This window comes from Xenopus laevis, chromosome 9_10S (assembly GCF_017654675.1).
Source record: "Xenopus laevis strain J_2021 chromosome 9_10S, Xenopus_laevis_v10.1, whole genome shotgun sequence".
Lineage (NCBI taxonomy): Eukaryota > Metazoa > Chordata > Amphibia > Anura > Pipidae > Xenopus > Xenopus laevis.
This window is the reverse complement of record NC_054388.1, coordinates 2,609,329-2,635,201: the sequence shown is the minus strand read 5'-3', so window position 1 is coordinate 2,635,201 and position 25,873 is coordinate 2,609,329. Positions and strand designations below refer to the sequence as shown.

The 25,873-nt window shown below is 43.1% G+C and overlaps 1 protein-coding gene across 12 annotated transcripts in view; it reads left to right on the top strand.

The window, feature by feature from the left end:
* The window catches only part of LOC108702512 (SRC kinase signaling inhibitor 1), an 84,937-nt gene that overhangs the window by 46,102 nt on the left and 12,962 nt on the right, over positions 1-25,873 (top strand). For 8 of the 12 annotated variants that reach the window (XM_041577985.1, XM_041577984.1, XM_041577980.1 and 5 more), the window contains 11 exons: positions 1,609-1,632; positions 14,073-14,268; positions 15,481-15,679; positions 15,765-15,927; positions 17,779-18,611; positions 22,725-22,817; positions 22,903-22,946; positions 23,217-23,383; positions 24,102-24,277; positions 24,918-25,048; positions 25,158-25,305. In XM_041577985.1, coding sequence (XP_041433919.1) covers positions 1,609-1,632; positions 14,073-14,268; positions 15,481-15,679; positions 15,765-15,927; positions 17,779-18,611; positions 22,725-22,817; positions 22,903-22,946; positions 23,217-23,383; positions 24,102-24,277; positions 24,918-25,048; positions 25,158-25,305 — 2,174 coding nt within the window. The remainder of the gene's footprint in view (positions 1-1,608; positions 1,633-14,072; positions 14,269-15,480; positions 15,680-15,764; positions 15,928-17,778; positions 18,612-22,724; positions 22,818-22,902; positions 22,947-23,216; positions 23,384-24,101; positions 24,278-24,917; positions 25,049-25,157; positions 25,306-25,873) is intronic. The other 4 variants (XM_041577982.1, XM_041577989.1, XM_041577981.1 and 1 more) reach the window with 3 other exon arrangements.

Here is a 25,873-nt window from a genome sequence, read left to right as displayed (position 1 = left end):
CAGAGGCGCAGGATTCATGTGTTTAGAATGCCTTTTTTGCTTTTTGAATGCACTGAAAATACATAAACATGTTTTAATTAAAACTTGGGCTGCAGAAATAGGGAAATGCATAAAAAAACACATTATACCAGCACACTGTGAATTATTTTTGCCTGTACATAGGTGCGGAGGCATGTATATGCAGACAGGGGCAGCTGGGAGTTCCAGTTCAACCACTATAGTTTTGAAATATCTTATGTAGCCTACACAGTGTGTGTGAACCCCATAATAAAAGCATGTTCTGCTGGCCATCGGGTTAATAGAGTTCCCTAAGGGAGAAATGGGCTCATCCAGCTGGAATTATTTTGAGTTCTTTATTGCAAGGAGACAGGCAGTGACTGGGTGGGGTGCCAGTTGCATATTTACGAAGACTTGATTTAATTCAAGGTCTCTGTATATCAGAGTTTACTCTGCACAACTGTTTTGGGATTGGATAAGCAAGCAATAGAGCAAAGGCAATGGCATTTATACTGCGGTTACGGCCTACAATGGAAACTGGGTGAAAGGGTTGAAGGAAGCATTGGAGCTTTTTGCCTAAGACCTCGCCAATCCACATTATTTTGTTATAGTGAACAAAATAGACATAAAAGTGAACTTTAACATCATTTTAAAATATTATCTTCCTTTGCTCGCCATTGTTTTCAGGATTGCTAGGGAGCAGCCATAAGGAGCAGAGCCTAAGAAACCCAAGGGATGGTCTACCTTGATTTGGAGCATAGCAATGGAAGGGTTTACTGGCCCTTTAAAGACGCATAAAGTCTGACATGGAAGCAAGACTCCCTGCAACCTGCAATCCATTTATAGAACTAGTCTAGTGTTTGCAAAAAATAATGGAACACCTGCCATTTATCAAGGGAAACCATGACTCAAAGCTTCCACTAATAACCCTTTATAATGAATGACTCCAATGTGCTTGGTTCCGAAAATAACAGCATCCTGGGATTATTGATGTTTGTATGTCATCGATTTTCCCTTAAATTGACAATATAGTACAAAGATATCACACATCCTCTGTCTGCCGATTAGCAGAGGAGCCATTGTGCAAACTGGGGCAATAAAATGCTTTGGCCCTTGGGCCTCCAGTTGTCCTATTGCTTTTCCTTCCATAAACAAGAAAGCATTAAGCTTGCATATACACTATAACATACAAAGCTTATGTACCATCAATAGACTCTTATAAGGCCACGTCAAACCTCGGGACACCTAACCTACTTCTACTATAAAACAGCAGCTTGTGTGTATGCGAGTGCATTATAATTATTATTAATTCTATAACCTTTTCTTTATTTATGGAGAAAACGCATGTAAAATGAATCCTGCTCATAAAACAGGTATAGCATTTAACACTTTTTATGACTACTCCTTTTTTTAACCACGAGTTTGTCTTCATCCAAATAATGAGCCCCGTTTAGTTGTCAGAGAAAACGACCCTCTATCCTGAGTCCATAGAACTGACATTTCATTTCAGGGGGGGTGCCAGGGAAGACATACACTCGCACAGTGCAACGTTTAACAACATGTAATAAAAAAAAACTTAATGGTGTTTTTCTTCTTTTGCCATTTTGTTAGCAACCCAACTACTGGAGCTTTAAGGTCAGTATCACTCACTTTGCGCCCCCTGCGTGTTGCATGTGCTTCCCTCGCTCTGTGTGTTCTGTTTGTGTGTCTGTGTGTCTGTGTGTGGTAATGTCTGATTGGGGTATTCTGTGCCACCCCACAGAGCTTACTGCTTTTGTTATTCCCATGTCCTTCCACTGTGAATATCTGCTGCTGTTAATCACTGGCTTTGCAGTGTGGTACAAGGCCCTGGGGTCTTATTCAAATACCGGAATACATGAGGTAATGGCGTGGAGGAAATGGGTGGCACGTTTATATGAAATATATATTATTGCAATAAGAATTGGCACTGACACTTTCCCGTGAACTTTACACAGAGAGAACAGCACCCCTGGTGGTGGTGGTGAGTAGGTGGTGCCGTTGTCAGAAGAGAACAAAACTTCTCCGCATATCACTTACTTGATTCTCTAGGGTGAATTCACTTCCCTGGCTGCTTCCAGGCCAATTGGTATCCAGCAACTTTGTATGGAAGAAGCACAGCTACCGGCAAATGCCTTTTAATCCATTTATTGCAGCTGAAAATGTGGCACAAGCTTTCGGTCAGGCCCGGACTGGCAATCTGTGGGTTCTGGCAAATGCCAGAGGGGCTGCTATAAGGTGCCATAGAAAGACTATTTAGTGGGCTGGTGGGGCTGTTTGGGCATCTGTGTGGGCTGATTGGGCCTCAGTGTACCTGAAATGCCAGGGCCTATTTTAATTCTCAGTCCGGATCTGCTTTCGGTATATCCCCCTGAGGAATACCCCACCTAAGCAATACTCCACCTGAGCAATACCCTCCTGAGGAATACCCCACCTAAGCAATACTCCACCTGAGCAATACCCCATCTGAGGAATACCACCTCAAGGAATACCCCGTAAGGCATCTCCTGCCCCTATGAACAAGGAACTACCAAAAGAAAGGACCCAAATAAGGGGTGTAGAGAGTTATAGTAAAACAAATACACCCTACGGGTGACAGGCAGGCAAAGGAAGAGGCCTTGGTGACTGAGGGGGTAATAGGCAAAAGGCTTGATGTTTTGAAGAACAGAGTGACTAAAGTGCTGTTGGAGGGAAGTGGACAGGGCAGACATCATTTAGGGTAACTGAATATTGAGATTTGTACACTGATTTGACATATTATTCCTTCCTAATATATTTAGACCTTCACTGGGTCTCTGAAGCAGCAAATAATACCATTTGTTTATGTATCACTTCCTGATCACCTGACAGGAAATCATACAGGTTCTAACTAAAACAGGAAGAAGAGTGACATATCTCTGCCCATTCATTGGCTGGTAACAACCTAGCAAGTGTGTGTGTGTGCGCTCTTGGTTTGTGTGAGAGCGCAGAACTTCATATTAATTAAAAATGGCAGCGTTTCTATTTGTAGTTTTCAGGAGTATCGTTCCCCTTTCATATTCTGTGAAGCCATCTTTGTTTCGATAAAAGCTTTCATGCCCTGTTTTTCACTAAAGTCAGCGTGAAACAGTTTCTATTCCAGAGTTTCCCATCCGTTTTACCTTCTGTAACAAGACGCCCATTAACGTTGCGTTTTTCTTTGAAAACAGAAGCGCACTTCATCCGGCTAACCTGGAAAAAATGTGCCTGGGAGAATGGGTCAAAGTCACACGCAAAGGGGCGCGCAAAATGGCTACAAACGTGCAGATTCTTCAAAAGGTGGCTCTAGAGAACACCATTTTGTTTTCTAACGTAAAACATTGTTAAATTGAAAATAGTTGGATTTCATATCACAGAGAACAAAGAAGTGGGACCAGCTAATTGGTGTAGGGTCTGAATACCAGGATGGAATGGGGGGGGAGGGCTGGGTCTAGAGTTGCCATCTGGCCGGTAAAAATGAGGGTCCATCCCAACTTTAATAATAGGGGAAAAAAGATAAATATATAGGAAGGCCAGTATTTTTTTCCAGAAAAGGTGTCAACCCTATCTGGGTCCCCACATCGCCTTATGGGCCTCTGCCCCAGTCTTGAGTCATCCAAAGACTGCGCTCCCCCTCACCTCCCCTTGTAATGATGATGTTAATGTAATACATAACCTTGAATTAGTAAGTTTGTGTCCAAGATTCGGTCAGATTTGGGGAGATTTGGCGACAAATCTCCTCTTCTTCGTGGCGACTAATCTCCCCTAACTGCCTCCTGCCGGCTACAGTGTAATTGCCGGCAGGATGGCAATCGGTACGTTTCATTTTCCGAAGTCACCCGAAGTTGCTTCACCAGGAAACTTCGGGCAACTTTGGAAAACAAAACGCTTCGAGTGCCATCCCGCCGGCGATTTAAATTGTAGCCGGGAAGGCAGGGGAAGGCAGTTCAGAGAGATTAGTTGCCCCAAAGAAGAGGAGATTTGTCACCGGGTGATTAATCTCCCCGAATCTGAGCGTGTGTCTCTGCCCTTAGATCCCTGCTAGTATTGTTTACATTCAGAAAGAACATTAAATGGTGTGTTTCCATCAGATTAATAATCAGTTGCGATGCCCTTAATGCGTTTTGCTCAGTAAATACTGACAGCCGCCTATAAAGGTCAGGGAGTGTTTGCTTTGGGAGTTCTGGCCTGTTAGCCTGGTAGCTTGGTTACCGCACACAGCAGCACTCGGTGTATCTCCAGCCTTAGCAAACATTTGCCCAGGGAACAAAGGTGGCTCATTCCTTCGTGATTTCAACAGTCATAAAACCGAGTGCCCATGCTGGGCAGACGCATAGTATTAAAGGTCAGTTTGGCAGAGATTGAGACTATACGGGCACTGTGGATAATAACTAATTCTAAAGAAACATTGCAATGGGGTGACTTTAGTGGTACCAACGCTTTTCTGATCGGCCGACTGTCTGCAGTGTGCCACATATGTGCTGCTCCATTCACCAAAAACCCTTTTTGTTTAAAAATTAGCCTTTGAAATAAAATCTCAGTTTTCTGTCATCTCTGCTGCGATGCTGATGAACTTTAAGAGGTACTTCAGTCTGAAGCTGAGAAATGAAGACCCAGAGGGAGGCTCAGGGAGGATCTAGACTCTGCTCCCTCTAAAAAAAACTCTATGTCTAATGTAGATCTTACTGGGAATACAGATGGGTATTTACTGAATAACACAGGAGGCTGATTAAGCAGCAAGAGAGTGGCTCATACCCAGTGTGATAACCTTATAATGTTCAATATACCAGCACTAAATTCCTTCAGGACTGTTTGAGATGTGACTGTGAGCCTTTCGCTCGTCTTTGCCTGTATAGTCTGGTGACTTCTTCCTTATAACATTCAACCGGGGTTCAGGACAAAATAACTGCCTCATCCCATTCACCTCCCTGCCCGTTTCTCGGTTTCTTTAGGATAAGCCGCGACACTAACATGAAGTGTAATTCCTTCCATTTAATCTTTCTATTTGGGGCTTCCTGTTAATCAACTTATGGTGCTTCTGTCCAGATCCAGGTCAGCTTTAATCTTCCTGTTATGTTGGTCTTGTTGGTGTTTCTATAATATAGGACTAACTAGGAAAGTCTTTAGATATCTCTGGGTTTCAGATTAATAAGAACCGAATCATATTTTCCATTCAGATCCATGAAGGTTCCGGTTCTTCTCTATGAAATGTACAGTTGGCCTTGGAACTCCTTGACGACTTTGAATCCCCAGGTCTCAATTGAATTTACATTACAGATCAGGGATGCTGAGTTCACTCCAACCCCCCTCTCATTGCTTTAGAACAGGGATCCCCAAGCTTTTGAACCCATGAGTTGGGGAGCAACACTAGCATGAATAATGTTCTTGGGGTGCCAAATAAGTCCTGTGATTGGCTATTTGGTAGCCCCTATGTGGACTGGCAGCCTATAGGAGACTCTTTTTGGCAATGCACTTGGGTTTTATGCCACCAAAACTTGCCTGGAATTCAGAAATAAGCACCTGCTTTGAGGCCAGCACGAGCTACTGGTTGGGGATCATTGCTTCAGAACAAGACCTTGGAGTGTCCTTGTGCAAAACATTGAATTTGGCCCAAGTTAGCCCCCCCCAGTTCAACAATAAAATTGAATGGCTCATCCTAATATTACCAGTATACAGCTTATAGACCTAATGGCCACACTGCAGTTATTTCTGCTTTTGGGTATCCTATGCTTTTTATTTGTACATATATTATACTCAGGGTTCTAATTTCTGGTTGGCAGTGTTAAAGGGGCCCATCTGAACATAGCATCAAAAATACTGGACGTCCTGTCTCTATTATTATTTTATGTTTTTAATGACATTGGAATTGTGTATCAACCATGCCTAAACTGCCATTTGCTATAAATATTAATATTTTGATTACCTTTTGTATAATAGGGGTAGATCTAAGAAAGGGACAATAACGCTTATAGAATGTGTTGGCCAAGGCCTTTATTGAATGTATTACCACTGGCAAAATTAGATATGCATTGCAGGCAAACACATTTCTTGACATTCTGCCCCACCAGCTAAAATCAGGAGCCTGTTCTTAGGCCACATGCTCTCCTGGGCCAGCTTAAGGTCAAACAGAAAGGGTATTTGAGGGCTAATAGAAACAATGGGGTTCCTAATAAGGGTGGCCAGTCTGTGGCTTTACAGCTGTTATTGGGCTTCCAACAACCACAAACACCTGTAGGTGTCTTTGGGTTTACTGGAAGTTGAGGTTCAAAACTGAAGGGTCCCTTTTTCCTATTTAGACTGCCTTCCTTCTACACCCAGGGCCAACCTTCTCCAACTCAAGCTCTGTTGGTCACTGCCTGACAAGTTTGCTCTTCGTCTTCCCACAATTGATGGCTTCAAGAAGAATTGGAGGTGCTGCTGGGATGGCCCTCTTTGTATGTTCTTGGCTTAGAACTAGGGGGAGATATCCAGTATACCATTGTCTTTCCATAGGGAACATGACATGGAGTCCATAAAATATTATATACACTGTAACATTTATACATTAGAAAAGAAAGAGCAGGCCCACAGCGTCAGTACCATCACTATGTGACTGCTGAGCTCTAAAGAGAGATTTCTCTTCACTTAGTGAACTCATTAGCACGGACACCTGCATAGGTAATTATATGAGGATGATTAAGGCATAGAGAATGATTATAAAGCAGAAGTGAAATCATTAATTTCTTGACAGCTCTGCTGACATTTCAGCTAAGGGAATATGGGAGTCTTCTCTTCCACAGTGGAGCTCTGTTTCAATTTGAGCCTCTATTTTTTTTAGAGTTCTAGAGTCGCTAAAGCCATGGTACTGATATGGCATCCAGTCTATGGTTATCTCTCCAGCCCTTTGTTGAAGACAATGCCAGAGGGCAGCAGATGCTCTTCCACCAGTGGGGCACCTTCTCAGAATGTTCCTACACTATGTGACCAAGACAAGCAGATTGCTGCAAAGAACAGTCCAAGACACAGCACTTTTCAGTTGCTTATGAAACCCATCTTCCTCCCCGCAGACAGCAAACAGGACACATTAGTTTAATCAATAGGCATGTTCTAAAAAAGCAGCAAGATGTTAATTTGCACAAATGGTCTGGGAGCCGAGCGTGAAAAGCCTCTCCCTCTCTCTCTCTCTCTGCCGGCGCTGTGTGGGTGTAAAGTGCTTTGCTCTCTGTAGATGACATCTATCCTTCCTAGAAATAATAAGCCATTAGGGGCGTCGCATAAAAAAAGGAATGTTTTTGCCAGAAGGATGTGTCGGCTCTCTTGGTTCTTCGAAGAGCTTGTGATTTCTCTTTAATTTGCACAAAGACAGTGAATTCTTAAACAAAACCATGTAGTAAGAAGAGGAAAAGCTCTGAGTCAATATTTATAATCATAGAAGCTCCTCTGCAAGCGGTGACCCCCAACCATCATCATTAAAAAACCAAGTTGATAGCTCATTTAATCAGGATTAAACATGTATGGGCTATGCTAAAGCACATGTAAAGGTGGCCATACACGGGCCGATAAAAGCTGCCGACAGACCGTTTATTGGCCCGTGTATGGGGCCCCCGACGGGGCTTCAGCGATCGAGATCTGGCCGACTTCTCGATCGGATTGGACAAAAAGTCCCGTCGGATCGCGGCCGCATCTATTCGTTAATGCGGTCCCGCGATCCGACCGTTAGGATCGGGCATCGTTAGGATCCGATCGTTGGGCCCTAGGGCCCACGATCGGATCAGCCCGATATTGCCCACCTCAAGGTGGGCATATCGGAGGGAGATCCGCTCGTTTGGCGACATCGCCAAACGAGCGGATCTCTCCATGTATGGCCACCTTAAGACATATGGGATGTCACTTTCTTGTAGCAAAGACGGAATATGGGCAACTGGGAAGATCTGAAACAGGGGATGCATTTAGTCATGGTGCCAGGCCAACCATTGTCACAGATCTAAACATGACCTTAATACACATGGAATAGCCAAAGCACAATGACTTGTTTTGCCACAACCTTCTAGACATGGAGGACAGGCAGACACTTAAAAGAGTGGTTCGTCGCTACAAAAAGTTGTATAATAAAAGTCCTTTTCAAATTATATATACTTATCATTTTTTTTTTTATTAAAGCATTAATAGCTGTTGTAAACTCATTTAAAAATCTCAGCTGTCAATCAAATATTGTCTGCCCCTCTTCTATGCCTTAGGCAATTACTTTCACTTTCCATTCAGCACTTCCTACATGTCACTGCTCTCCCCACATTCCCCCAATCTCTTTACCATTTAATTGTGTAACCAGTCCATGGGCATGGACATCAGGTCCCCCATTCTGGTGCACAAGGTTTTGCGAAGATGCAAGACTTGCCTTAATAACAGTGTCCACAAAATGGCACCTGCCTACTTGTTATAATTATGAATTCCAGGGCCGAAAGGAAACAAGATTCAAATCATTTATATTTAACATTTATTTTGCTTGACTAACGTGATAAAATAAGATTAGGAATATTTTTTTCAGGTGACAGTTCCCCTTTAAGTTAATGTTATAGAATGGCTCATTCTCAGCAACCTTTTTATTGGCCTTCATTTATTATTTTTTTTATAGTTTTTTAATTATTTGCCTAATAAATCCAACTCAGTCCTGCCAGGGTCTATTATGTGCATTTTTGTTTCCTTTCTATCAGCACTGGGCACAACATACATTTCTATCTGCTTATTCGTGTTATTACAACCAGAGAATATGACGCTATTTAATATGAAGAATATTGTGTATATATTTTGCTTTTATTATTGTGAGTGGGATCAGAAAGACTATTAATTGTTGATGTATCTTGTTGCTGGGCCTAGTATTTGGCCATGGCCATGTTGGACCATATCATACAATTCAGTGCATTCAGCCCATGGGCCAATCATATACCTTCAAAGTCAGCTGAGCATGTTGAGAGCAAATAATTTGAAATGTACCCTAGGGGTGCAGCTATGTATCAGTATCAGCTGCCAGTGGTGTAAATGGATGTTACTGGGCCCCACAGCAAATTATATTTAGGGCCCAAAACCATTGCAAAGTTGACCTATTCTACCAACATATATTGGAATTGTTTACTAATTAAGGCCTTACTGGGCCCTCTACACACCTGAGCCCCCCTTGGGCATTTATATACATGGGCTAGGTGCTTTGTTTGTATTGGTAGATACATTACCAGTCCATATGTCCCATTCACACTGGGCACTATTCTGGGAGCACCAATAAAATGCTTGACTATGGAAAGCCCAACTCCAGCTGGTGCTCCCCAGTACTGTACTGGTCCCCTTATCTTGTCTTCATGGTCCTCCCTTTCTGGGAGAGGACATTGGAGTATCTCCCAGAAACCCTCCTGCCTCTCACAATGCAAGCCAGAGTTGTAATAACTGCACCATAAGGTGTTGTTGTAAATATATTAGGACTTTCCTGGGGGCAGAGAACACAACGTTGTGCTTAATATCTAAGGTTGGAGAATACAACCTACATTGTGAAACAGGAACCTAGCCTTTATTTAGTGGCCAAACCTTTTATTGTAACCTGTCCAAAAGTATAACAATGGGCACTGCTATGTGTTGGCATCACACGCCACCTCTGACTATTGACCTGAGGCTGTTCATGGTGCCTACAAATCACTCACCGTTATTAATCTACATTTCACAGGTGATACCTCTAATTGCAGAGAGGATTCAGTTGTTTAATTAAAACCATTAAGGTGCTAATTTAAAGGGGTTGGCTGTGTTTCTGCTAATAAGAAAGATGCCTGTAAAAACTAGATCCAAGATGAAGCTGTTACAGAACAGCTGACTGTGTCCCATGAAGGCTGCTATCATGTCAGTCCACATTTCGTGTTTTGGGTTTTCGAGCATTGAACAGATTCCAGGCTTTATCATACAAATGGGGATAGAATGCGGTGCAAAGAGGAGGAGGTTTAAGATGAGAAAACATCTGCAGCTGTCTCTCTGGTTCTTCTGCCAAGTCCTGGGCACAGTCGGCATCTGTTTATAACAGTGTGTGGGCTGATCACAAACAACCGGACCTTAAAGAAGAAGCCGAGTGGCATCTGTTGGTACCAGGGTCTCCAGCTTGTCATATTTAGGCATTAGTTGCTTGGTAGCTGCCTCTGGATTACTTCAGTACTTTGGATCAGATGAAGAACCAGTTGGTATGTGTCTTGTATTTCTTCATCTTGTGTACAGTTCCTGGGGGAGGAAATCATTAACAATGTTGTATTTCATTATGATATTAATAAGAATTAAGAGTCAGACATTTGTATCCAGACATTTGGTTGCACCTCAGCTGTAGTGTGACAGACACTTTTTGGTTGAACTCAACTAGGAGGTTGAACGAGACAGTTGTAGGCACGTTGCCCAAGCAGATTGAAGATGATAAATTGAACCAGTGCAGAGCTCAACGAGGCAGTTGTAGGCAAGTTGCCCAAGCAGATTGGAGATGACAAGTTAGACTAGGGTAGGGGAGCAGAGTTTTATTGATAACAAACCAGACTATACAGGGGCCATTGTGTTATTTCAACTGAAATGAACTATGTAGCTGTTTATGTTTATATGCAGACCCCCCTTTTCTCTTTATGTTTTCTACATCCTTGATGCAGCCCCTTGTTTCTTTATTTTCTATTCTAGACTCCCCCCCATTAGCAGTTGGATGGACCAGTCCATAGTAGAAGTAGGTTCTGAACCTTGAGGACCATTTTGATTCATTTTGGTACTCGAGTGACTAGTTATGGGCTGATGAAAGTTACCAGCTGTAAACCGGCCCATACAGTGATAGTTGGAGACCCCTTTAGGCAGTGATCCAAGCAGGAACATTTGGGAACGGAGATCTTGCAAGAAATGTGTGGGAGTTTATTTGCCGCAAGAAACACAGTTGCAAGGGAAACAAAGGGGTCAAAGTCAATTCCGTTTTATACCTTTTTTGGATTCTACTTTAAGAGCTAGTAGAAATAATGAGGAATGTTCTAGAGAAAGGTTCCAGATGATACATATTTATAGGTCAATAAGAGACAATTGATTTTCCCTGCGGCCATTCCAGCTTGAGAACAATGGAGTCTGGGGAGGCCACAGACCTATGGAGTGTGACTCGGCTGCACTTAGAATAAGCTTTTTACTGAAGTGCCATAAAAACATTAAGAGCAAAGATTGGCTTCCCCCGAATGAATATTTACAAACCTTCAATCAATTGCGTGTGAAAAGCTGAAGGTGTGAATGGGAGATCATTTAGTACAAGACTTCAGTGCAATTCCCTGGCACAAATAAATATTGTATAACTAAACTGGCGCATATCTGATAATGCATCGTTTCCCTGATTGGGTTATGGTAAAACCCAAGGACTAGGGATTAGCAAGGAATCCATCAGGGAGAGTTTAAAAGACATGCCTGTTGGCTCTGAGGGTTCCGCTGGCATCCGACATTCACTGGCATTAGGGGGGCACCTCCCTTTGTCCCTATTCCTGGCAACTCATATCTTCAAACTCTTAAAATCTCAGCTGTTTACTATAATAAGGTATTTGGTTGGATGCCAGTTATTATGGGCCATGGTAAATCACCAGCTAGGGTCGGCACCGGTACTACAAATTTAAAAATTGTAAATATTTGCAATGCTCTATAAATTCCGATTTCCCCTTCTAACCACAGGCCCGTCTCTGTTCCACCTATTTCCCTGCCCATCTTCCTGCCCATTCACCCTTTTTCCACCCACCTACCCCATCCACCCTTTGACACCCACCTACCCCCATCCACCCTTTGACACCCACCTACCCCCATCCACCCTTTTCCACCCACCTACCCCATCCACCCTTTGACACCCCTGCCCAACCCTCAACTCAGGGTTGGACTGGGGGGGCCCAGGGCCCACCAGGACTGCTGTCTCAGGGGCCCCCCTCCAGCCCCCCAACCCTGCCACAAAGCCCATACTGGACCCCCCGACTTTGTCACAAGCCAACTAACCACAAGCCAACTAACCACAAGCCAACTAACTGTCAGGTGTCCCACCGGCCCAGTCTGAACTTGCCTCAACTAAGCTCAGAGCTATGCAGCAATTCATCTGGTTTGGGAGGCAGGGTGCAAAATGCAAATTGCACCCTACTTTGTGCCTTCCACATTGTAAATCTATATTGATGCAGGGCAGTGATTCCATAGTCTAATGAATTGAGCTTCAAGCCTAACAGAAGAGAATGCCCTGGTGGTTTCCATGGTCCAGGACCATCAAATCAAAAGGCGAGAGCAGACTTTGTTCCATTCCCAGGGGAGCTACTAATATAGGCTATTTGCTATTCAGTGCTTTAAACAAGCTCATCAATAATTCTGGGCAATAGTACAAAGAAATACAAAGAAATAAGAGATTTCCCCCACTGAAGCCTGTGTCCCCAGCAGCAGCAGCAGAAGAATACATTGGCTATTAGTGCTTTGAAATTGTATATAATCTATGGTTAGTGCTGAAAGAAAATAATTAATATATAAAATATTCTGTTTGAATGCTGGTGACATCACTCCCAAAACCGCCCGAGCCGCTTGTCTGTCCTTTAATAAAGTCATTAAAAGGGAATTGATTAATGGGTTGAGGGGTCAGAGACAGCCAGGCCCAAATGGCTGCATGCGTCAGGCTCAGAAGCGCTTGTCAGGCCGGTGCCCTTCACTTTGCCGACAAGAAACATGTGCAGTGATTTTGGAGAGGCCTCTAATCGCTCATTATGTGCCAAGGGTGGTGCGTCTACTGTCAGGGGCCCATCTAAATACCACCCCGTGTCACTGCGCCTTCCAACAAGCCTGTCACTATCCCAGACGCTTCTTTTTTTAATCTATTCAGCAATGCCTGGAGCAGACTTTTCATTTCATGAGATAAAGATTTACAAATCGGTGCTCAGGTCCCACATTTGGCTCAAGTTTATTGATGTGCAAGCTCTGGGGCCAAGCGTACAGGCTGCAAATGCTCCTACAGATTCTCAAATTAAATATATATTTGTCTAATTTGCAGAGATTCGCCCACGGAGGACCTTATCCATGCACTCTATTTTATTAAATTAAATACAAACAGCCCCGTGCACAAATTTATATAACAAGCGATTGTTTGCCTTTGAGTTAACTTCTAGTATGATTTAGAGAGTGAGACCATCTGCAATGGGTTTTCTTTTTTTTTTTATTCAGCCGCTCTCCAGTTTGCAATTTCAGCCATCTGGTTGCTAGTGTCCAAATTCCCTTAGCAACCGTGCATTGGTTTAAATAAGAGACTCGAATTTGAATAGGAGAGGCCTGAATAGAAAGAGGAGGAATAAAAAGTAGCAATAACAATACATGTGTAGCCTTACAGAGCATTTGTTTTTTAAATGGGGTCAGCGACCCCCCTATTTGACAGTTGGGAAGAGTCAGAAGCAGAAGGAAAATAATTCAGAAACTATAAAAAAAAATGTAAACATTGCTTAGAATTGGCCATTCTATAACATACTGAGAGTTAACTTAAAGGTGATCAACCCCTTTAATCCACGACCTCCCTTTATATCTGGTGGCGCCCTGGGCCCCTTTATATATCCATGAGCAGGACAAGCTGGGGATCTTTTCTTTGGCAGAATATGTGGCACTTAGGGATTATCTGCCAGCTCAATGCTAACAATTGGCTTTACCAGTCTTAATGTAGCCACTGTCAATATATGAGAAGGCGATTCACTGTATCCATGACAATGCGTGGGTCTTCAAATCCATTTCTTTTATGGAAATCAACCTTTCCCTTTTTTTATTCTACAACACACACCTGCAAGTTCTCTTTGTTATGTCTTTGTAGTCTTCTATGGATTCTAAGGAAGAGGAAAACACAGAAGGGAAATCAAGAAAAAGAGAATAGAGAGAGAGAGAGAGAGAGAGAGAAGGGAGAAGACTGGGGGCTCTTTCACCCTGATCTCAAGCATTCCTACTGCATTGCATCTGTTATAAAATATAAAACTAGAATGCCCTGATTTCCAATATCAAGCTCATTTTTTAAGTATTCTTAGTATTCTCACCTTTTGTGTCTATTTTTTGATTGGCAGACAAGGAGTTCACGACATACCCAGAGCTCTCAGCCTGGTCTTGCCGACCAAGCAGCCAAATTGTCCTTTGCCTCTGCTGAATCACTGGAGACCATGTCGGAAGCTGAGCTGCCACTGGGATTCAACAGGATGAACCGATTCCGTCAGAGTCTACCTCTGTCCCGCTCCACCAGCCAAACCAAACTGCGCTCACCAGGTTTGTTCCTGTATTAAAGGACCAAGATGGGTCTTCCAAACTTTAAGAAGCTCCCTTGTTTCTTACATTGACCTTAATAACATTTGAAATAGTTAGGTCAGGTCCTGGTCATCAATACTTGTTGACTTGTTACCAGTTACCGTATATACTAGAGTATAAGCCGAGTTTTTCAGCCCCCAAAATATGCTGAAAAACTCTACCTCGGCTTATACTTGGGTCAAGCGCAAAAACGGTCGTCGGCGTCTAAGAATAGTTGCCAGCATCTAAGAATAGTCACCGGCGCCTAAGAATAGTCACCGGCATCCAAGAATGGTCGCTGGCGTCCAAGAATAGTCTCCAAGAATATTCGCCGGCGTCCAAGAATGGTCGCCGGCATCCAAAAATGAGACGCCGGCACCTCCAATGGGAGCAGAAACCCTAAATTTTTTGATTGAAACTTACCAGAAGCTGCTTCATTTCTCACCCTAGGCTTATACTCGAGTCAATAAGCTTTCCCAGTTTTTGGAGGTAAAATTAGGTACCTCGGCTTATACTCGGGACGGCTTATACTCGAGTATATACGGTAAGCTATTCCAATTCCATAAGCATCTTGAACCTGCTTGTATATATAATAACAAACCTTACTGAGGAGCTCCTGAGGCTTATTTGGCTGGACAAACCAAAAAAACAACCGACAAATAAAACTGATGCCAAGAAGAGGGGGCAGAGATTTCAGTATAATCGTGCATAGCCTTGATCTTGACATATTTTAGCTTACCCTTGGTAAATATTTTTATTTACTCCTATATGATACACATGAAGGCCCATCATCATGAAAAGTATCTCCTTGTGGAAGATCATTATCATCTATTGAGGTCTTGCTGGAGATGCTTGGGAGATGAGTAGAAACCCATTGCAAACATTGTCCTGTTTGCTCCATACACGATCCAATAACCTGGTTTTTGACTGTTTTAGGGGATATTAGTCAAAATATTAAACCTGGAACTCTTGAATGTGTCCTCTTGTTTTATACCAGGGGAACTCAGTATGGGAATTGGGGTTGCTATCGAGGAAACCCTTGTAAATGCTAAACTAGCTAAGGGGTGCCACCTTCCTTTTCTCTTGGCTAAACAGAACCCTTGCCCCAGCAGCTTAAGCAGTTAGTATGTCTTTATAGTAGTGTATGCATATTTATTGAATAAATGCCTACCCATTGGCTCCCTCTCAACCCAGGAGTCCTGTTTTTACAATACGGAGATGAAACAAGGCGTGTGCACATCACCCATGAAATCACCAGCATGGACACTCTACACGCACTCATTGTGCACATTTTCCAGCAGAAGCTCACCATGGGAATGCTTAAATCCCATAATACGGCCATACTCATTAAGGACGAATCCCGCAATGTCTTTTATGAACTGGAGGATGTCAGGTACTGGTTGCATGGGACCTTCTACATCAGTTGTCAATACACACAGGCCAACTATAATGATTCCTACTTTTCTTTAATTTTGCAGAGACATCCAGGACAGAAGTATTATAAAGATCTACAGGAAGGAACCCCTTTATTCCTCGTTTCCTGCTCCTCATATAACCAACGGGGATGTGAGAGTAAGCGGAAAAGACCGCTGGTCAGACTGCTGTCAACGGCTTTGGCTGGGTCTGGGCTGGGGGCTGGAAGTAGGTGGCAGCTATTGCTCCCAGCCCAGAAGCCTGTGTCTCTGCATGTTTCTATGTCATACTGTTGGTGTGTCTCTCAACGTATGATTGTGTTGAGCATGTGAGTCTGGAGATTTCTCCATGTGTTGTGTGTATGGAACAGAGAGGATGTTTCTCCTTCTCATATGAGTTTGTGGGACAAATGTTGTGTAATCTCATAGGACTGAAGAGAATATAGAGGATAGAGCAGTGTTTTTTTCCATCCAAGCACCCTTTGAGGTTGAGGGTCACCTATAGATGAGTGGTTACAAACTCATTACAAGACATTGTTGTCTCAGCCTATAGTTCCAAGATTATATAGGTCAACAAAGAGGCGTACACCCACAAAATCTCACCCTGATGTTCAACGCAGTCTTCTGCAGTCTTCCTAGGGATGCAAATTAGCATTTTTCAAAGAATATACCCTAACTGGTCTTCAGACTGGGCTCCCTAGTGACTGCTGTGGGTGGCAGAGTGGGGCACATAAATGTCTCCATTCCCTACCTGTTCCCAAAATTAAGCATCATCCAGACATGCTAGTTAGGAAATGACAGCCAGCACAGGCCTCAATGAAGTTCTGCAACTGGTGACATATTCCTAATCTGGCACTAAAGGCAGAGGACAGCTAGACCCTGGCCACAAGTACTTTTTAAATTAACTCTATAGGGCACACTTTGGAGCCCTTAAGTGCTCTAGCACTTGTGTCCAGGGTTATAGTAAATGGCTCCTCTAGTTCGGCAATCTGCCCTAGGGTCCCACCAGCATGTTAGATGATTACAAATGTTCCAAAGGATCAGACCACGTAATTCGGCCAAGGTGACTGCACTGGTGCAATTTAGCACCTTTGTTACAAAAGTTTACCCAGTGAATACAGTCTACTCTAAAGTAATGTCTGGGTGTCTGAGCCTGGCTGGATATGTGTACATGGAATGGAAGTACTGGAGTTGAGTATATCTGATGGGACTATATACAGTATAATTCATGGAAGAGGTGTTGCGTGTTTACTTCTGTGTCCATGATGCTTCTCTCAGCCCAAGTCAAGTGCATGTCTGGGCCAACCCACCACTAAGAGCCAAAGCCCATTATGCCACGTGTCCATTTGCAAGAATGTCTCAGCTTCATCCCTGATGAAACACACAGGAGCTTCCCATCTGAAACACCTGAATGAATTCTAATTAAAAAATGCCTGTTGACCATTAGTCTTGTTGGCATGTGAAGGGAAACCCATTACTAGCAAGAGAAATAATTGTCTCTCGGCCATGCATTGGCTTTCACAGCATCCCGAATGCCAACTGTGTACTTCCGGCATACTCAAGAGTTTCCATGTATTCCCAGCCCGTCCCATAAGCCTATTCCTAGAAACCCTAGCCCATTGCAATGAACAGAGAGGAAATAATACATAGCAATAAGCTCCAAGCTCAACGATATAATGCATATACTATAGACTTGAGTACACTCCTTTGGTTTTATGATATTGTAACCCTGGACCAGGCAACAGATGGACGCATCCATATACTTTGCCACTAAAGAGCCAGGCTTTACATTACTGGTTAAGAATAACTGAGGGCCGAGCCTATAAATACCCACTTTAATCCCATTTTCTTCCTTTATTATTTCACAAATGTTTTGTGAAAGAGTTTCTCTTGGATATTTGTCTTGCTAAAGGTATCAATAAATATCACAGCAATCTTGCACATATCTCTCCATACCTATTTATTTTTTAGTTTATTGTTATAGTCAAATGATGTTTTCAATCTTATAATTACCAGTGCACTGCATGGAAGGAGCTTTGCTTGCAAATCCTACTAATATTCCATGTTTGGCTTATTGCAGAGAGAGATGATGTACAGTTCCAGAGATTCATCTCCAACACGCCGTTTGAACACCATGTCTCCTGCTTCCCATTTGGCTTCAGGGTCACCGCCTCCTGTGCTCCAGTCCTCGTCCCCAGCTCGTTCTCGTATGTCCTACAGTGGTGGTAGACCCCCCTCTTATGCAGGCAGTCCAGTGCACCATGGAGAGAGAATATCTGGTCTGCCTCCTGCTCAGGGGGTCTCCCCCAGCCCTAGTGCCATTTTGGAAAGGAGGGACGTCAAGCCAGACGAGGATCTTGCTAACAAGAATATGGTACTAGTGAAAAATGAGGGACTTTATGCAGATCCCTATGGAATGGTTCATGAAGGCAGACTTAGCATTACATCTACCCAGTCCCTTGCTGGTTTAGGTGACCCCTTCTCATACCCTGGGGGGTTGTACAAGCGAGGGTCAGTGCGGTCACTGAGCACATACTCAGCTGCTGGTCTTCAAACAGACCTAGAAGATGGAATGTACAAACCTAACTCTCATATCTATGGCGAAACCTATGGGACTGGGCTGGGTTTCAGAATGCCACCATCTTCCCCACAAAAAGTTTCTGATGGAAGGTTGGTAGATGTCCAGCAGAGTCAGAGTCCACACCGCCCCTACACAGGGTCCTCAAGCCGATCGTCTCCTGTACGTCAGACCTTCCGCAAGGACTCTTCCTCATCAGTATTCGTAGACAGTCCTGTTAGTAAGCAAAGAAACCATAGCTCCTCCTCCGGTAATAATGAAATATTCCCAGGACCTGGTGAAAGACCTCTTTCTGGGTTTGGATCTCCAGTTCCTGCTAAGGATTCAGAAACAAGGTGAGCCCTGGAATGAACCCATGAAACCTAGTCTTTGCAAAGATCTATGAATGACTTTCCTGTTGGGCTAATTTCCTAATATTTTTTTGGTTAATGGTAATTTATTTAATCTATTTATTCATGTAATCCTTAAATTGTGCATTTTGTTTACAATTGTAGCAATATTGAAATATGAAGCAACAGTTAAGCTGAGTGTATAGATCACAGGTGCCTGTAATTCCCACATATTTTACTTTACATGTTGGCAAGTGTAAGATACTTGAGCTAATGGTTTGTGCAGAGCCTGAACAGGTGCTATTAGATTCTGTTGAGTTCAGCCTTTCGTAATAATATGGCCGGGGAACTTCTGAAAATACCCTGTAATGATGTCCCTGTGCATTATCCTTACCTGCCTGAAAAAGATATGTTGCTGGAGAGGACTAAAATCTAAAGCAACTCAATAATAACAAGACCTCTGCTGAATAATTTGGCTTTTGTATCTGTCTTGAAAAGCCTACAAGATTTCCTCCACCTTCCCAGTTGATATGCTACTGGAAGGCTGATCAAGCTTCTCTTGGAAATAGCTCAAATGAAGATCCATTAAAACATATGCATAGATTTGGTTGGATTCAGGATTCAGCCAAAGTGCTCATATTGTCTCTTAAAGAGTATCTTCCTCCTGTAGTATAATAGGAATTCAGTTACCCTAGTGCTTGTCTGTTTAAAATAACCACAACTTTAGAGAATTTTTATAACTAATACTTAGAAGTCAACCTATGCATGTTACAAGCACAGACTCCTGTAAACATGACCATGAAGTCAACATCTTGGAAATACCATTTGCAAATTCAAAAGGCCTCACCACTTTCTTTCATCCCTCCCCTATATAAACATATTCCCATAGTGTCCCAGCTGTGTTTTGGGAGTGGCACAGCCAGATACCAAGGTCCATGTTTCTTTGGAAAGCATCTCTATACTTCTGTAGGAATAAGGAATAAGGTTGTTGAAAGCAGAAAATAATATTGACCCTAAAGTAGGGGAGAGAAACAAACAGAAGAAGAGACAGGAATGTTACTGAAAGGTACACGTATAGAAGGGATGATATCATGAGAAAGAAAGATTCCCATAACCTACAGCATGTCAGTGGGCAATACCAGGACTGACTCTTCCCTTACACCCAAACCTGCCAACTGAAAAAAACCTTATATTATTCATGTATGCAATAATTATCTGCTATTTCAGACCTTCAACTGTGTTTAATACAGCATTGAGCATCTCAGGACTAGTTGAAGACATCAGAATTAGAGATGGTAGGCCCTAGATAGCACCAGCCCTGGTTTCTGGCCTTTACTCCAAAGTCAAAATTCCTTGTGCCTCAATGACTTTTGATCATACCACCAAACACTGAGCTCTTATCTGTCCCCTAGCATGCATACAAGTAAATGTGGCCCTACAATGATCAATTACACTCATTTTGATGAAAATCTTTGACAATCGCTTGACCTTCCTTGATTTATCTGTGGAGCAGACCAGCAATCAGATGCTAGTTTTATGTCCACCTTTCCAGTCGTTGGATGGTTGGTGCTCTATATACCCAACTAGCCTGCAACTCATAAGGTATGGCTTGCAAAGGATCAGGAGCCCCAAAATATAGATTATCTTTTCTTGAAGAAGGGACAATATTTGTCTGGCCTGGGGCAGAGCATGTTCATGCCCATTTGATCTCACGTTTGAGGTCATCACCAGATCAGACCATTGATAAAGCCTATCCCGTGGAAGGCAAAATGACTGCAAAAACAAGGTCCATTCTACTAATGGGATCATAACATCACCATATTCATTGATGTTGGGGGGGGGGTAGAGGTCTATAGTTGATTACCACCCTATTAATTAGGGTTTTCTGATACTGGGTTTTAAATGTGAAAAGCTTTCAAAGATCTAATAGTGCAATTGATCAATGGAATATGTAAATATGCATTTATTAATGGAACCACGAAATACAGGCATCTTCATTTCTTCATCTAAGAAGCCATAAGCAGCCATCTTTCTTTCCTGTGAAACTGCATTGCTTATAACAATCATGCCCCAGAGAATGCTGGGAGCTGAAGCATTTGGCTCAAGGGCAATACAGTCCGGACTGCAGAAATACTATTGGTTTTCCTTCATTATATATTATATATATTCATATGAATGTTCTGATCCACAGGATATCTTAGCCAATGAAGAAGGCAAGAAATAATAAATAGAACGAAGTGGGAAAAGAGTGAGTGTTTGGTAATTAACACATTGCTTGGTATTAATAAATCAACAAGTCCCACACCAAAAAATCTGTCCATTATTTAAGGATATATCACTGGAGCATTTTGCCGATGACTTATTCATAGGCCTGTTATTTATTAATTAGCCTGATTAACGAGCCTGTTCTGAGAATTCTTCATTTATGTGATTTGTGCCTCGGTGGGAGAAGCAGATGCTGGGGGTTCCTGTGCGTCGCCACGAGAAAAGAAAGAGGAAAGAAAGAGAATTATAGATTCGACAGCAATGCAGTGTTTGGTGACAAGCTAACGTATTATTTGTAAGAAATGATCGTATATTTCCAAATAACTACAAGGCAGTGTACAGTGACTAAACCAACATGGCTGCTCAGCCTTTAGGAACCAGGCATAACAGGCGTTCAATCATCCCTGTGATATCGTCCCTGTTATATTGAGGAATTAAATGGCACAAATTGCAACAATGCCAGCTGGGAGATATACCAATGCAGATTCTCGTTGGCTACTAAGGCTATTTCTAAGCTTAGAATGGACAAAGTAACCCCTATGTAAGCCAGCATGTAACCCAAAGAAGCTAATGTGAAGATCAACCATTGCATTGCATCGTCCACATCTATAAAATTGTCCATGATGGGCTAAACTATGTGCTGTAAACTGATTGGTGCCAAGAAGAAAACTATTACATCAACATCAAAAGAAGTTGCCTGCTCCCCACATGAGTAAAAAGAGTAATAAGGTGCATAGGAAAGGTGGTGCAAGGCATTAATCAGCTCTACTTTATATCAGATCCAAGGCAAGCGCCACATTAAATCAAATGAATGGAAAAATATGCTCCCGAAGAAGCCCAGGGCAGCAGCGACTGACTGCAGAGATCTCAATCACACAAAAGCAGAGCTGACACTTTGACAGAAAACATATGCCAACAAAAAGAATAAGATTAGATGCTGGTTCTTGAGCTCCTTCCCTTATGGGCCGCAAGGAACTGGAAAGCGCCAGGTTTCTTATAACAATGGGGTTTGAGGCAAAGTAGGAGCTTCCTGCCCCCAAAGCAGAATAATTCTGAAGCCTTCTGATGACCCATTTCTGAACCTTGATAATATATAGACACAAGCAAATGAGCACTAGACCAGGAACCTCCTGCCCCAAAACAGTAATGTTCCTAGAATAATTCTGAAGCCTTCTGATGACCCATTCCTGAACCACGATAATGGAGAGACACCTGCAAATTGACATTATAAGTAGCCTGGATAACCCTTCCTATTCATTCAAGAGAATACCACCTTGTTGTCCAGACTGCAAACTGTGTTATAAAGCCAAAACACCCATCACAGACTGTCTACTTTTTAGACTGTCTACTTTCCCACAATGCTGCACTCCAAACAAGCGGATCTTTCCCCAATTTGCCCACTTTGAGTTGGGCGATATTGGGCTAATTCGAATGTAGGGCCCTACGGATCAAAACGATGGACATACAGGCCGTTGGAGCGAGGAACACACCACCAAGTCAAAGTCGTGCTCACTCCCATTGGATTTTTAAACCTGTCTGATCAATATCTATCCAATTGTCTTTCAAATATTGCCTGGGTAAGAGGTCAGAGGACTCTGTTGGCAGCTTCTATTAGCTTGTGCATGGTCACCTTAATGCTATGAGCCCTTCAAGGGGGTTAGTCTCATGTTTTTTGGAATTGAAAGTCTGCCCTGATTCCCAATACCACCTCCCTACCTTCAGTAATGGGACTCTTGATCTTAAATTGAGCTATCAACTCTGTGGAAGCTTGGAGCCCACATGCTTAATCCTGTCTTACTTTCCCTGCATTTGTATAATAGTGCCCAGGCTTAATGTCTCCATATTTTGTCCCAGGGAAAGAATGGAAGCAATGGAGAAGCAGATTGCCAGTCTAACAGGGCTTGTCCAGAGCGCCCTTATGCGGGGACCTGATGGTGACAGTCCAAGGTACGTGGTGCTTCTCCCCCTTCTTCTACTGCCTGTGTATATTTATTCCATGTATCTGGACTGACAAACTGGGTCTGTTTTCCAGTGAGAAGCCTGAAACAGTTAACGGGGGAGCAGCAATTACATCAGGTGAGTTAATAGACTAGTAACTCAAACTGCGAAGAATTGGTGCTTCCTTCCAATAACCATATATGATGTGGGACAGGGCTGCCAAATTCCATTTATAGGCTCATTATCTCTGCACCTCTGTCCCCCCATTCGATCGCTCCAGGTACCAGGATGAGTCACACTGTGTGATGCCAACTGTCATGGGAAATATATTGTAAAATGATCTAGGGAGAGCTCTAATGATATTGCCTATATATGAAGAAATGATTTCCTTTTGGTTCTCTGTTAAAGCGATTGGTGCGGGGACCCCGTTGTCCACACCTACGGCAGGGTCCAGCAGCACCCCAGCAGACCAGAGCAAGGCCATCAACCGCCTGCACATGCAGCTGCACCTCCAAGGTCTCCAGCACAATGCCAGCGAGCTGAGGAACCAACTGCAGCAATTGAAGAAACTGCAGGTACCAGCCAGAATAAACCATTCATGGTGATTTTAGATCGGTCACAGATTTATAATAGGGGATATGATATAGGAGAAGGTCATGTTGGCCTTCTGTTTGATTATTGCCATCTTTTGCATGATCAGTTTCTCTTCCTCTCATTCCTTCTGTATTTGGAGAAGAGAGAACTTATAGATTTGAGACCAGGATGAGTTACTTATGGCTCTCATTTGGGGTTATCCTTTACATTCATACGTTCATGTTCCCAAAAGAGGGAACTGAGCAAATAGTAGAAGTTGTAGTGCAGGTTCCCCAGTGGCCACTTATCACAGGTCAATATTGAAGAAATTGTAATTGAACAGCACCACTCAATCTTTGTAAGATAAAAATGCCTTTATTGCAGACTTCTGGGCATCACAGCTATGATGCCCAGATGCCCAGGCAGCCTAGAATGCACCTGCTCCCCAATACCTGTTCTTTTAAGGCAGAGGTGTGGAAATGAGGTGTCCAAACATGGTAACACCAACCTTGCTGGAGCAGCAGGACCATTTTCAGGAACCAGTGGTTGGGTTGCGGCCCTTGGCAAGGGTCCACATAAGGAACAGTTGGTGTTAAATAGTGAGAGCTAATAAGTAAAAGAAACAATATGGACAGAGCAGGGCAACACTGGGCAGATCTGCCTAACTTGTGGCCCTTCAGCTGTTTTTAAGGAAGCCTCGTTTTCTGCCTCTTTCTCCAGCTCCAGAACCAAGAAGCAGTACGGACCATGCTAAAGCGAACCGAGACAGAGATCAGCGTGAGAGTGACAGACACCATGCGCAAGCAAGAAGACCCATTACAGAGACAGCGGGCGATGGTGGAGGAGGAGAGGCTAAAATATCTGAATGAGGAGGAATTCATCACTCACCAGCTCAAGTAAGAAGCAGATAAAGGGTCAAGAAGACATCAAACCCTATCCAGATCTCCAGAACTCACAGACTATGGCTCCTTGGGATATTTGGTTCTTGGCTGAAAAGAGCCATGCTAGCTTTTTGATGCCCCCTCCCAAGCCATTCCCTTGTTTTGAGGCCTGTTAAATTTAAGGAACATATTTGCTTATCTCTTCTTCAACGGTGCACATTTATTGCTCCACACAAAGACCAGGTGCAAACATTCTGGGTGGGAAGTCCGCATGGGGCCATGATCTAGGAAGGCAGACCTAAAGGGGAAGACTAACATATATATTGAATATATTGGTTAACTGAGTTTGGTAAAATGCATGGTTATCAAGGCAGATTATGTGTCTCCATCCTTTTTTGACATTTCTTGCAGCATTTCCATTGAATGCAGTGTGTGTATCATGTTTGTTTGCCACCTCGTGGTGGCCCAGGGGTAATGCAGACCTGCCAAGCTTATCTACTCTGAACATGGGTCTGGACATCCCGGTCTCTCGGGTACCTGTCAACACATTCTGTTTCTGATAAATAGTAAATATGCTGGGAAGTAATTATAATACACGCAGGAGTGTAGTTACCTTGTGGGTCTTCACTGACCTTTGTATTGTCTCCTGAATTAGTGACCTGGAGAAGTCAGTGGAGAAAATAAAGAAGGATCTGATGCACAACCGCCACTTGATCTCAGTGCACGAGCTGGAAGAGAAGGCTGTGGTTCTGAGGCATCTTGGGGAGACACTGACTGAACTGAAAGGTACGAGTCATAGAATGAAAATATTAGTTAGTAGTTTAAGCAGATATTATCACCTAAACAAACTCTTGCTTAAAACTTGACCATCCTCTGTCTCTGCCTTTCATTGTAGCTCAGTTCCCAAGCCTACAGAGTAAAATGCGTGTGGTTTTGCGTGTGGAGGTGGAAGCCGTGAAATTCCTGAAGGAGGAGCCTCATCGTCTCGATGGACTGTTGAAGAGATGCAAGACTATGACCGACACTCTCGCTCAGATCCGCAAGTAGGTCTTCCAGTCAGTTTGCTCCTATCTCATGTATCCTACACTGGATATTCCAGCACAAGGTTTGGGTATTGGGGCAAATTCTCCTAAAATAAAACACCTTTGGTTAAATCAATGGCACAGACCATGATATCCATCAAGATTTCAAGCCATCTAGGGGGCTTTATCAATCTGTGCAGTTGGTCCGTTGGTTGCTGAGGGACCTGAGATTGGGGAGTAGACACTGCACAGGGGGCAAAGGCAAACAGGGTCCTGGCTGTCATTGCAGGGGTGGCACAACATGGGAACCCCCCAGTGATTACTTCAACAATTATAAATAAGGCAGATGGGCATTTGATTCTCGATTTATAAAGGAGGGCCACCTCTGCCTGTTCCATAAATAATTCTGCTACATACATTGACCCTGACTCTTCTGTCATATAACCCCCAGCTGTGCCCTGTAGGGATTCTTCATTGCTCCTGCCCTGACTTATATGCTTGTTCCTTTCTTAAACTACCTATAACCCTGTTCTTTATCATGCTCATGCCCTATTTCTCCTTAACCATATGATCCCCTTAATCCCACACC